We start from the raw sequence: 12,500 nt of genomic DNA, 5'->3' as shown, positions 1-12,500 counted from the left end.
GTAAAGCATGGGATGGAGTGGAGTAAAGCGTGAGATACAGTGGTGTAAAGCGTGGGATGCAGTGGAGTAAAGCGTGAGATACAGTGGTGTAAATTGTGAGATGCAGTGGTGTAAAGTGTGGGATGCAGTGGAGTAAAGCATGGGATGGAGTGGAGTAAAGCGTGAGATACAGTGGTGTAAAGTGTGGGATGCAGTGGAGTAAAGCGTGGGATGCAGTGGTGTAAAGCGTGAGATGCAGTGGAATAAAGCGTGAGATGCAGTGGAGTAAAGCGTGAGATGCAGTGGTGTAAATCGTGAGATGCAGTGGTGTAAAGTGTGAGATGCAGTGGTGTAAATCGTGAGATGCAGTGGTGTAAAGTGTGGGATGCAGTGGAGTAAAGCATGGGATGGAGTGGAGTAAAGCGTGAGATACAGTGGTGTAAAGCGTGGGATGCAGTGGAGTAAAGCGTGGGATGCAGTGGAGTAAAGCGTGAGATGCAGTGGAGTAAAGCGTGAGATACAGTGGTGTAAAGCGTGAGATACAGTGGTGTAAAGCGTGAGATGCAGTGGTGTAAAGTGTGAGATGCAGTGGTGTAAAGCGTGAGATGCAGTGGAGTAAAGCGTGAGATGCAGTGGTGTAAATCGTGAGATGCAGTGGTGTAAAGTGTGGGATGCAGTGGAGTAAAGCATGGGATGGAGTGGAGTAAAGCGTGAGATACAGTGGTGTAAAGTGTGGGATGCAGTGGAGTAAAGCGTGGGATGCAGTTGAGTAAAGCGTGAGATGCAGTGGTGTAAAGCGTGAGATGCAGTGGAGTAAAGCGTGAGATGCAGTGGAGTAAAGCGTGAGATGCAGTGGTGTAAAGCGTGAGATGCAGTGGTGTAAAGCGTGAGATGGAGTGGAGTAAAACGTGAGATAAAGTGGTGTAAAGTGTGGGATGCAGTGGTGTAAAGCGTGGGATGCAGTGGAGTAAAGCGTGAGATGCAGTGGTGTAAAGCGTGGGATGCAGTGGAGTAAAGCTTGGGATGGAGTGGAGTAAAGCGTTAGATACAGTGGTGTAAAGCGTGAGATGCAGTGGTGTAAAGAGTGGGATGCAGTGGTGTAAAGCGTGAGATGCAGTGGTGTAAAGCATGGGATGCAGTGGAGTAAAGCGTGGGATGCAGTGGTGTAAAGTGTGGGATGCAGTGGAGTAAAGCGTGGGATGCAGTGGAGTAAAGCGTGAGATGCAGTGGTGTAAAGCGTGAGATGCAGTGGTGTAAAGCGTGAGATGGAGTGGAGTAAAGCGTGAGATACAGTGGTGTAAAGTGTGGGATGCAGTGGTGTAAAGCGTGGGATGCAGTGGAGTAAAGCGTGAGATGCAGTGGTGTAAAGCGTGGGATACAGTGGAGTAAAGCTTGGGATGGAGTGGAGTAAAGCGTGAGATACAGTGGTGTAAAGCGTGAGATGCAGTGGTGTAAAGAGTGGGATGCAGTGGTGTAAAGCGTGAGATGCAGTGGTGTAAAGCATGGGATGCAGTGGAGTAAAGCGTGGGATGCAGTGGAGTAAAGCGTGAGATGCAGTGGTGTAAAGCGTGAGATGCAGTGGAGTAAAGCGTGAGATGCAGTGGTGTAAAGCGTGGGATGCAGTGGAGTAAAGCGTGAGATGCAGTGGTGTAAAGCGTGGGATGCAGAGGAGTAAAGCGTGAGATGCAGTGGAGTAAAGCGTGAGATGCAGTGGTGTAAAGAGTGGGATGCAGTGGTGTAAAGGGTGGGATGCAGTGGTGTAAAGGGTGGGATGCAGTGGTGTAAAGCTTGAGATGCAGCGGTGTAAAGCGTGGGATGCAGAGGAGTAAAGCGTGAGATGCAGTGGAGTAAAGCGTGAGATGCAGTGATGTAAAGAGTGGGATGCAGTGGTGTAAAGCATGGGATGCAGTGGAGTAAAGCAGTGGTGTAAAGTGTGGGATGCAGTGGTGTAAAGGGTGGGATTCAGTGGTGTAAAGGGTGGGATGCAGTGGAGTAAAGGGTGGGATGCAGTGGAGTAAAGGGTGGGATGCAGTGGAGTAAAGCGTGGGATGCAGTGGTGTAAAGGGTGGGATTCAGTGGTGTAAAGGGTGGGATGCAGTGGAGTAAAGGGTGGGATGCAGTGGAGTAAAGGGTGGGATGCAGTGGAGTAAAGGGTGGAATGCAGTGAAGTAAAGGGTGGGATGCAGTGGAGAAAAGCGTGGGATGCAGTGGTGTAAAGCGTGAGATGCGGTGGTGTAAAGGGTGGGATGCAGTGGAGTAAAGCGTGAGATGCAGTGGAGTAAAGCGTGGGATGCAGTGGTGTAAAGTGTGGGATGCAGTGGTGTAAAGGGTGGGATTCAGTGGTGTAAAGGGTGGGATGCAGTGGAGTAAAGCGTGGGATGCAGTGGTGTAAAGGGTGGGATTCAGTGGAGAAAAGCGTGGGATGCAGTGGTGTAAAGCGTGAGATGCGGTGGTGTAAAGGGTGGGATGCAGTGGAGTAAAGCGTGAGATGCAGTGGAGTAAAGCGTGGGATGCAGTGGTGTAAAGGGTGGCATGCAGTGGAGTAAAGCGTGGGATGCTGTGGAGTAAAGCGTGAGATGCAGTGGTTTAAAGTGTGGGATGCAGTGGTGTAAAGCGTGAGATGCGGTGGTGTAAAGGGTGGGATGCAGTGGAGTAAAGCGTGAGATGCAGTGGTGTAAAGGGTGGGATGCAGTGGAGAAAAGCATGAGATGCAATGGTGTAAAGGGTGGGATGCAGTGGAGTAAAGCGTGAGATGCAGTGGTGTAAAGGGTGGGATGTAGTGGAGTAAAGCGTGGGATGCAGTGGTGTAAAAGGTGGGATGTAGTGGAGTAAAGCGTTGGATGCAGTGGAGTAAAGCGTGGGATGGAGTGGAGTAAAGCGTGGGATGCAGTGGTGTAAAGTGTGAGATGCAGTGGAGAAAAGCATGAGATGCAATGGTGTAAAGGAGTAAAGCGCAGTGGAGTAAAGCGTGGGATGCAGTGGTGTAAAGCGTGGGATGCAGTGGTGTAAAGTGCGGGATGCAGTGGTGTAAAGTGTGAGATGCACTGGTGTAAATCGTGAGATGCAGTGGTGTAAAGTGTGGGATGCAGTGGAGTAAAGCATGGGATGGAGTGGAGTAAAGCATGAGATACAGTGGTGTAAAGCGTGGGATGCAGTGGAGTAAAGCGTGGGATGCAGTGGAGTAAAGCGTGAGATGCAGTGGAGTAAAGCGTGAGATACAGTGGTGTAAAGTGTGGGATGCAGTGGTGTAAAGTGTGGGATGCAGTGGAGTAAAGCGTGATATGCAGTGGTGTTAAGTGTGGGATGCAGTGGTGTAAAGGGTGGGATGCAGTGGTGTAAAGGGTGGGATGCAGTGGTGTAAAGCGTGAGATGCAGTGGAGTAAAGTGTGGGATGCAGTGGTGTAAAGTGTGGGATGCAGTGGTGTAAAGTGTGGGATGCAGTGGAGTAAAGCGTGATATGCAGTGGTGTTAAGTGTGGGATGCAGTGGTGTAAAGGGTGGGATGCAGTGGTGTAAAGGGTGGGATGCAGTGGTGTAAAGTGTGGGATGCAGTGGTGTAAAGTGTGGGATGCAGTGGTGTAAAGTGTGGGATGCAGTGGTATAAAGTGTGGGATGCAGTGGAGTAAAGCGTGAGATGCAGTGGTGTAAAGTGTGGGATGCAGTGGTGTAAAGTGTGGGATGCAGTGGTGTAAAGTGTGGGATGCAAGTGGTGTAAAGTGCGGGATGCAGTGGTGTAAAGTGCGGGATGCAGTGGTGTAAAGTGTGGGATGCAGTGGAGTAAAGCGTGAGATGCAGTGGTGTAAAGTGTGGGATGCAGTGGTGTAAAGTGTGGGATGCAGTGGTGTAAAGTGTGGGATGCAGTGGTGTAAAGTGTGGGATGCAAGTGGTGTAAAGTGCGGGATGCAGTGGTGTAAAGTGCGGGATGCAGTGGTGTAAAGTGTGGGATGCAGTGGTGTATAAGTGTGGGATGCAGTGGTGTAAAGTGTGGGATGCAAGTGGTGTAAAGTGCGGGATGCAGTGGTGTAAAGTGCGGGATGCAGTGGTGTAAAGTGCGGGATGCAGTGGTGTATAAGTGTGGGATGCAGTGGTGTAAAGTGTGGGATGCAGTGGTGTAAAGTGTGGGATGCAGTGGTGTAAAGTGTGGGATGCAGTGGTGTAAAGTGTGGGATGCAGTGGTGTAAAGTGTGGGATGCAGTGGAGTAAAGCGTGATATGCAGTGGTGTAAAGTGTGGGATGCAGTGGATTAAAGTGTGGGATGCAGTGGTGTAAAGCGTGATATGCAGTGGTGTAAAGTGTGGGATGCAGTGGATTAAAGTGTGGGATGCAGTGGAGTAAAGCGTGGGATGCAGTGGTGTAAAGTGTGGGATGCAGTGGTGTAAAGTGTGGGATGCAGTGGTGTAAAGTGTGGGATGCAGTGGTGTAAAGTGTGGGATGCAGTGGTGTAAAGTGTGGGATGCAGTGGAGTAAAGCGTGATATGCAGTGGTGTAAAGTGTGGGATGCAGTGGATTAAAGTGTGGGATGCAGTGGTGTAAAGCGTGATATGCAGTGGTGTAAAGTGTGGGATGCAGTGGATTAAAGTGTGGGATGCAGTGGTGTAAAGCGTGATATGCAGTGGTGTAAAGTGTTGGATGCAGTGGATTAAAGTGTGGGATGAGGTGGAGTAAAGCGTGGGGTGCAGTGGAGTAAAGCTGGGATGGCGGTTGTTAGGAGAACGGTACTTGCCTGACTGCATTGTGCAAAGTGTGGTGGAGGGGGGATTATGGTGTGGGGTTGGTCTTCAGGGCTTGGCCTCTTAGTTCCAGTGAAAGGAACTCTTAATGCTTCAGCATACTAAGACATTTTGGACAATTTCATGCTCCCAACTTTGTGTGAAGAGTCTGTGGATGTTCCTGTTCCAGCATGACTGCGCATCAGTGCACAAAGCAGGACCATAAACACACGATGAGGGGTTTGGTGTGGAGGAACTGGACTGACTGCACAGAGTCCTGAACTCAACCCGATAGAACAGCTTTGGGATGAATTACAGTGTAGACTGAGAGCTTCTCATTCAACATCAGTGCCGCACCTCACAAATGCACTTCTAGAAGAATGCTCAAACTTTCCTATAAACACACTCCTAACCCTTGGGGAAAGCCTTCCCAGAAGAGTTGAAGCTGTTATTGCTGCAAAGGGTGAAGCAACTCCATATTAAAACCTATGGATTAACAATGGAATGTCATCCATCCATCCATGCTGCAACTCCACTAAAATTATGGATATTTTTGTATAAATAATAGGACGTTGTTGCTGTTGAATAAATAACAGTGTCTGCTGTTGTTTGCGAGAGAAGAATGACAGGAAAAGCCACGACTATCAGCAGACGAAACATTACATTTAACTGAAATGTATTCAGTACATTTCTGAATACAGATGAATCTCATTTACACCTTCATTTCATCATCAACTCCGACTCTCTCTCTCTCTCTCAATTCTTTGTTTTTGCATTTAAGTGAGCTTTATTGGCATGATTTTTTTTCACAATTGTAGTGCAGAAGCATTGGCAGCTGGACTGCATACCAAATGTGTGCAGTATAAAGCACAATAACATTAGTGCAAATACTTAATGTTTTAAAAAAAAGTAGGGAAAAAGCAGTGTAAAATATTAAGAAATTGAAATAACAGATCAATAGATAATAACTAAATTTAGCTACATATGAGGGAAACATCAGGCCGTCGATCAATCACAACCTATTATATTGTGCAACAGCAGTCCTCGTCTTCTAACATTTGTTTGATAGAGTTTCAAATGTGTGATGTATGTGCTTCATGTTTTTGATAGAACATTGAATGAGTCTCTCCTGTTCTGTTCTGATAGCGATCAGCTAAAGCAAACACAGATCTCGTCAGCTTTGGCCTTCAGGCTGCTTTCTGAGGTGCGGATGAGTGTCACTCCTCCAGCGAAGCGAGTGACGGTGTGTGTTAGGAATGTCGTGTGAGTCAGAGTGTGTGTGCCCTCGGAGACTCGATCCGCGACCCTCGTCCACATCAGAGCGCCAGCAAACAAAACCCTCGTTCACATCAGAGCGCTAGCGCTGAACTAGCGAAACTCAAACCGGTGCCGCACTCCTCTCATAATAACTGCAGCGCTGAGGCGCGGATCTCCTCTAATGCTTTAAATCCAGCTAATTTCCCTCCCCGTGTCCTTCAGCAGCGCTGCGAGCTTCCAGATGTTTGATATTAGACTTAATCCAGCCCAGCCTAAATGGGAAGAGGAAGTGACATCGCTCGCTGCACTTTTAATCTCCACAAATCAGGAGGGAATTTGAGCAGCTCATGAACTCTTTTTCCCTCTCCTCCGTCCCTCCATCCGCAGTAACGGGACTCCCACGTTCCCTTCAGTGATCTGCTTTTATTACACACGCAGCTGTGTGTGTGTGTGTGTGTTTGGAACATTTGGAATAGTGATCTTTGATAGCTGTGTGTGTGAGCGGCTGTAAATCTATCATCCTGTTAAAGGTGCGTTCACTACGACAGCGATTTGCAGCAACAAAGTGACCTGGAGTTATTCATTTTCAGTGAGTGGATTAGTATTCGCTCTCACTGTGTGTGTGTGTGTGTGTGTGTGTGTGTGTGTGTGTGTTGGTGTGTGAGTGAGAGAGTGTGTGTGTGTGTGTGTGTGTGTGTGTGTGTGTGTTAGTGTGAGTGGGTGAGTGAGTGTGAGTGTCTGTGTGTGAGAGTGAGTGTGTGTTGGTGTGTGTGTGAGAGAGTGTGTGTGTGTGTGAGAGAGTGTGTGTGTGTGTGTGTGTGTGTGTGTGTGTGTGTGTGTGTGTGTGTGTGTGTGTGTGTGTGTGTGTGTGTGTGTGTTAGTGTGAGTGAGTGAGTGTGTGTGAGTGTCTGTGTGTGAGAGTGAGTGTGTGTTGGTGTGTGAGTGTGTCTGTGTGCGTGAGAGTGTGTGTGTGTGTGTGTGAGTGAGTGAGTGAGCGTGTGTGTGTGTCTGTCTGTCTGTGTGTGTGTCTGTGTGTGTCTTCACAGACATAAGTAAACAATGTAATAATTTCAGCCCTGTTCATGGAAAGCAAGTTTATTTGGTATTAACTGCCTAAAATACTGAAAATCTATTTTGATGCTTCTAACATGGAAAAAAGCAATTATTTTAGCATCAAAAGCTTGCTGTGTCAACACAACTTTAGCTATGTTTCCGTCCACCTATTTTTATGCGCATTTTGGGATATCGCATAAAAAGTCACTGGGTGGAAACACCAAGATCATAAATTCTAAGAATGCACATAAAAGCGTATGCGCTCAATTGAGGCGTATACATTTTTTAACCGATAAACTATGATGGAAACAAATTTACTGAATAAATCGCTCAATGAGCATCAAAACCCTCAGCGTCAGCTGTGATTGGATAACTGGACTAACCAGTGGACCAATGGCATCGCAACATCTCAAATGTTGGTTTGGTTTTTCTGAAATGCCGGAGTCGAAGTGTGTGATCAGAATGATTTGGTTTAATTCCCTCCAGAAGTTCCCGAACACCAGCGTCCGAACGCAAGAGAACATGACAGCGTTTATTGTGTTTTGTCTGACGCTTGACACACACTCGTTTATGATGGAGGGAAAAGAGCCCGATTGCAGAAACTTACACTTTTATTACTGATATTTGATGGAACTTATTGTTAGTGATGAAGTGTTTGTGTTGTTCTGCAGTGTGTGTGGGATTTATTTATATAGCACTTTTTACAATACAGAGTGTTTTAAAGCAGCTTTACAGAGATAACAGGAAAATAATGTTGTAATAATATTGTTAAATATAAAATTAAATGTTCTCTACTAAGCAAGCCAAAAGCCAATGGACGACAAAGGCGAAAAAGGCGACAGTGAAGAAACCAAAACTCCATCAGTGCAGAATGGAGAAACCAGACTCAGTCTCAGTTCTCCTCCGGCCAACGAACCAACAGTGTGTGATTATGATTCAGGCAACATTACAGGTCAGAGGTCAGATTGGATCAGAACATTAAGAATATTATCCAGTTCATCTGGTTTAATATCGGAGTCACGCCAGAATAGGGATGAGTTTGTTGAGGATCAGTGCCGATGCTGTCGTGTCGATGAGGCCTTCACAGGGAGAGTCTAGTGGACACAATCTCTGCTGACACTTCAGGGGTGCGTTGTGGCCGTGTCCAGGCGCAGGTCCACCATCTGATCTGGATACGGCCTGGATCCGGCTGACTACATCATGTGTTGTGGTCGTGTCCAGGCGCAGGTCCACCATCTGATCTGGATACGGCCTGGATCCGGCTGATTACAGTTAACCTCGGAATAAACAGAAAGACTAACATTAGCGTAGATGCCATTCTTCTTATGATGTAGCGAGTACATCAGGTGTTATAGGAAGTGTTCCCGGTTCCGGCTGACCTAATTATGCAGCCTAATAATTGAATAACTGATTTGAATAATAGGAATGTATAGTGTTCTATGTGTATGCCAGGTTGAAGAGATGAACCTAACCCTAGATTCAAACTGACAGACTGTGTCTGTGTAGCATGTCTGGACCGGACACCCTCACACACAAGGACCACATGACCACTCAACGATGAGATCCAGTATTTTATTCTGTAAACAGACAAATATCATCAGTGTTTATCATCACCGGGGCAATGGCTTCTCTCTCACTCTCTCGTGTAGACACAGAGACATCCACGAGAGAAGCGAAGTGCATGCGCTCATCAGCCTCGCGCAAGAACACTGATGCAAACTCATGGTACAATTAAACAAAATAAACAAATAAATACAGTACATGTAAATGAAGACAACTCTGATGACCATATGTTAAGTTCTTATCTTTCTTATGATACGTCACAGTGACATATCCTTACCAATGTACTCCATTAGTTTACAAAACATTACAGGTAATGTATTACAATATGTTATATACTAAATTACATTCAAACATGCATTAATTCAAATGTTCATACAATATAACATACTATAATGAAACAAATAAACAGTTATAACGCCATTAGTAATATCCAAATAAAAAAATTTTATACACATTTAGCACTATACCACGTGCGTCACGCACAGGGCAAATCATTAGAATGGATTCTTACCCCTTAAACGGTGAGCACTATTTACAATACATGATTATTAACAGTCAACCAGATCTCTTTTCTTTAATAAAACAGAACTAATTAAACAACATACCTGTAAACAGACAAATATCCTCAGTGGATATCATCACCAGGGCAATGGCTTCTCTCTCACTCTCTCGTGTAGACACTAAGTGTAATATGACAATTAGTAAGCACCATAATGAATTTCGTTAAAATTGTATTACAATTAAACACTTCATCACAACCAACACCATCGAATGCTGCTATCACTCAAATCACACTTATTGAGCCAAAAAAAAATGCATTTGAACGATAAATATCAGCATACCAGAGAGATCCACGAGAGAAGCGAAGTGCATGCGCTCATCAGCCTTGCGCAAGAAGACTGATGCAAACTCATGCCACACTAGGGAAAACCCCGGGGATGCTCCACCGATGACGCTTCCACCCCAAACAAAGACCCAAAGAAGAAGGTTCCTCTACTTTAACGTTATATTCTTACTCATGAACAATAATACAAACAAAATTTCGTGAGGTTCATCAATCCTCTCTAATTACAAAAGTAGAAAAACTTAGTATAAACTGTAAATTAAAGAAAATAACACAATATAAAAAAACAAATTAAAGAATAATTCACGCCACTTACATCTGCTTCCCGGACAATGTTAGGAAGATTGTTCCAGAGTTTTGGTGCTAAATAGGAAAAGGATCTACCGCCAGCAGTCGATTTAGATATTCTAGGTATTATCAACTGGCCAGAACTTTGAGATGAAGATTTGACGTGAAGGACTATAATGCGTTAAGAGCTCGCTCAAGTACTGGGGAGCTAAACCATTTAGTGCTTTGTAAGTAATCAGCAATATTAAAAAATGTATACGATGTTTAATAGGGAGCCAATGCAGTGTTGACAGAACCGGGCTAATATGGTCGTACTTCCTGGTTCTGGTAAGAACTCTAGCGGCTGCGTTTTGAACCAGCTGTAGTTTGTTTATTAAGCGTGCAGGGCAACCACCCAGTAGAGCATTACAATAATCTAGCCTTGATGTCATGAACGCATGAACTAACTGTTCCGCATTTGTCATTGAGAGCATGTGACGTAATTTATATATATTTTTAAGATGGAAAAATGAGGTTTTAAAGATACTAGACACTAACACTTGATGCTGCTCTGTCAAGTCCTTGTTTTTGGTTAGGAACCTGTGTGTGTGTGTGACACACACAGGTTCCTAGACACGTGACTTTCAAATGAAAGATTGGTGTCAAAGAGCACACAAACACACACACACACACACACACACACACACACACACACACACACACACACACACACACACACACACACACACACACACACACACACACACACACACACACACACACACACACACACACAGGTTCCTAACCAAAAACAAGGACTTGACAGAGCAGCATCAAGTGTTAGACAGTATTCTAGATTATTACGTGAGGAAGTTTTATGTCCAATAATTAGAAACTCGGTTTTTTCATGATTAAGTAGTAGGAAATTACTAGGCATCCAGTTTTTATATCAGCTATGCATTCCGTTCATTTTGTGAATTGGTGAGTTTCGTCAGGATGTGAAGAAATATAGAGCTGAGTATCATCAGCATAACAGTGAAAGCTAATTCCATGTTTCCTAATGATATCTCCTAAGAGTAGCATGTACATAGTGTGTGTGTGTGTGTGTGTGTGTGAGGGTGTGTGTGTGTGTGTGTGTGTTTGTTTGTTTGTGTGTGTGTGTGTGTGTGTGTGTGTGTTTGTGAGGGTGTGTGTTTGTTTGTGTGTGTGTGTGTGTGTGTGTGTGTTTGTGAGGGTGTGTGTTTGTGAGTGTGTGTGTGTGTGTGTGTGTGTGTGTGTGTGTGTGTGTGTGTGTGTGTGTGTGTGTGTGTGTGTGTGTGTGTGTGTGTGTGTGTGTGTGTGTGTGTGAGGGTAGCTTGTACAGAGTGAACAGCAGTGGTCCTAGTACTGAGCCTTGTGGTACGCCATACTGAACTTGTGATCGATAAGGCATCTCTTCATTTACTGCTACAAACTGATAGCGGTCAGATAAATATGATTTAAACCATGCTAATGCAATTCCACTAATGCCAACATAATTTTCAAATCTATTTAAAAGAATGTTGTTGTCGATAGTGTCAAATGCAGCACTAAGATCGAGTAACACTAATAGAGAGATACAACCACGATCGGATGATAAGAGCAAATAATTTGTGACTCTAATGAGAGCTGGAAATTCTCACAGACACCATTTCTTTCTAAAAAGGAACACAGTTGTGAGGATACTGCTTTTTCTAGTATCTTTGATAGAAAAGGTAGATTTGAGATCGGCCTGTAATTGACTAATTCTGTAGGATCAAGTTGCTTTTTTTAACAAGCGGTTTAATCATAACCAGCTAAAAAGTTTTCGGTACGTATCCTAGAGACAAAGACGAATTAATGATGTTAAGAAGAGGATCTATGACTTCTGGAAGCATCTCTTTCAGTAGTTTAGTCGGTATAGGGTCTAACATACATGTTGTCGATTTAGATTATTTAACGAGTTTAGAAAATTCTTCCTCTCCTATGGCAATGAATGAATCGAATTTTCCGTCAGTGAGACTACAATACACTGTCTGATGCGATACTGAAGTAGACGGTTGCATAGTTATAATTTTCTTTTTTTGATATTATCAATCTTGTAAGTAAAGAAGTTCATAAAGTCATTATTGTTGTGCTGCTTGGACACTTCTGGGGTTGTGTTGTTGTTCTGCAGTGTGTGTGGGGCTGCAGGAGAGTAAAGACGAGCCGCTGATTCAGGAGACGTCAGTGAAGAGGATTGTAGTCGGTCCTCTAGATCTGCAGCTTCACAGCAGTGCTGTCCACCGGATCCTGAAGATGATCGCCTGCACACTGGACCACGAGTACCAGCCCTACTGCAAACCACAGCCCGGTAACAACACACACACACACACACACATCATTGATCACTTAGAGTGAAGATTCTGATAGTGTCATCTTCAGTGTTTCAGTCTTCAGTTTATCAAAACTTGAACTGAATTGATCTGAATAATGACACTATTGTCTCTGTGTGTGTGTGTGTGTGTGTGTGTGTGTGTGTGTGTGTGTGTGTGTGTGTGTGTGTGTGTGTATATCAGATGTTGTGGAGGAGCCTGTGTGTGTGGTGCCGGAGCAGGTTTCAGCACTGGAGGAGTTTATTCCCACCCGTCAGACCAATGTGATGTTGATGAGAGCGAGAGTCACTGTCCCTGCAGCGGAATACAACCTTCTCCACCTCATAGTCCCTGCTCTACTGGGACACAAGGTGAACACACACACACACACACACACACACACACACACATTTAATATTCAACAATATTATTGATCTCCTGTATTGACAGCATTATATGAGAACTGAACTGAGCTGGA

The 12,500-nt window shown here is 44.8% G+C and overlaps 1 protein-coding gene across 1 annotated transcript in view; it reads left to right on the top strand.

Annotated features, from left to right (window-relative positions):
* vps13b (vacuolar protein sorting 13 homolog B) overlaps positions 1-12,500 on the top strand; it is a 220,879-nt gene that overhangs the window by 32,082 nt on the left and 176,297 nt on the right. Inside the window, exons 10-11 of the mRNA XM_077246996.1 lie at positions 11,845-12,021; positions 12,227-12,393. Coding sequence (XP_077103111.1) covers positions 11,845-12,021; positions 12,227-12,393 — 344 coding nt within the window. The remainder of the gene's footprint in view (positions 1-11,844; positions 12,022-12,226; positions 12,394-12,500) is intronic.

This window comes from Siphateles boraxobius, unplaced genomic scaffold (genome assembly GCF_051911475.1).
Source record: "Siphateles boraxobius isolate OS27281-9 unplaced genomic scaffold, OSU_SipBor_1 293, whole genome shotgun sequence".
Lineage (NCBI taxonomy): Eukaryota > Metazoa > Chordata > Actinopteri > Cypriniformes > Leuciscidae > Siphateles > Siphateles boraxobius.
Note: the sequence above shows the minus strand (reverse complement) of the source record. Positions and strands in the feature narration are given on the sequence as shown.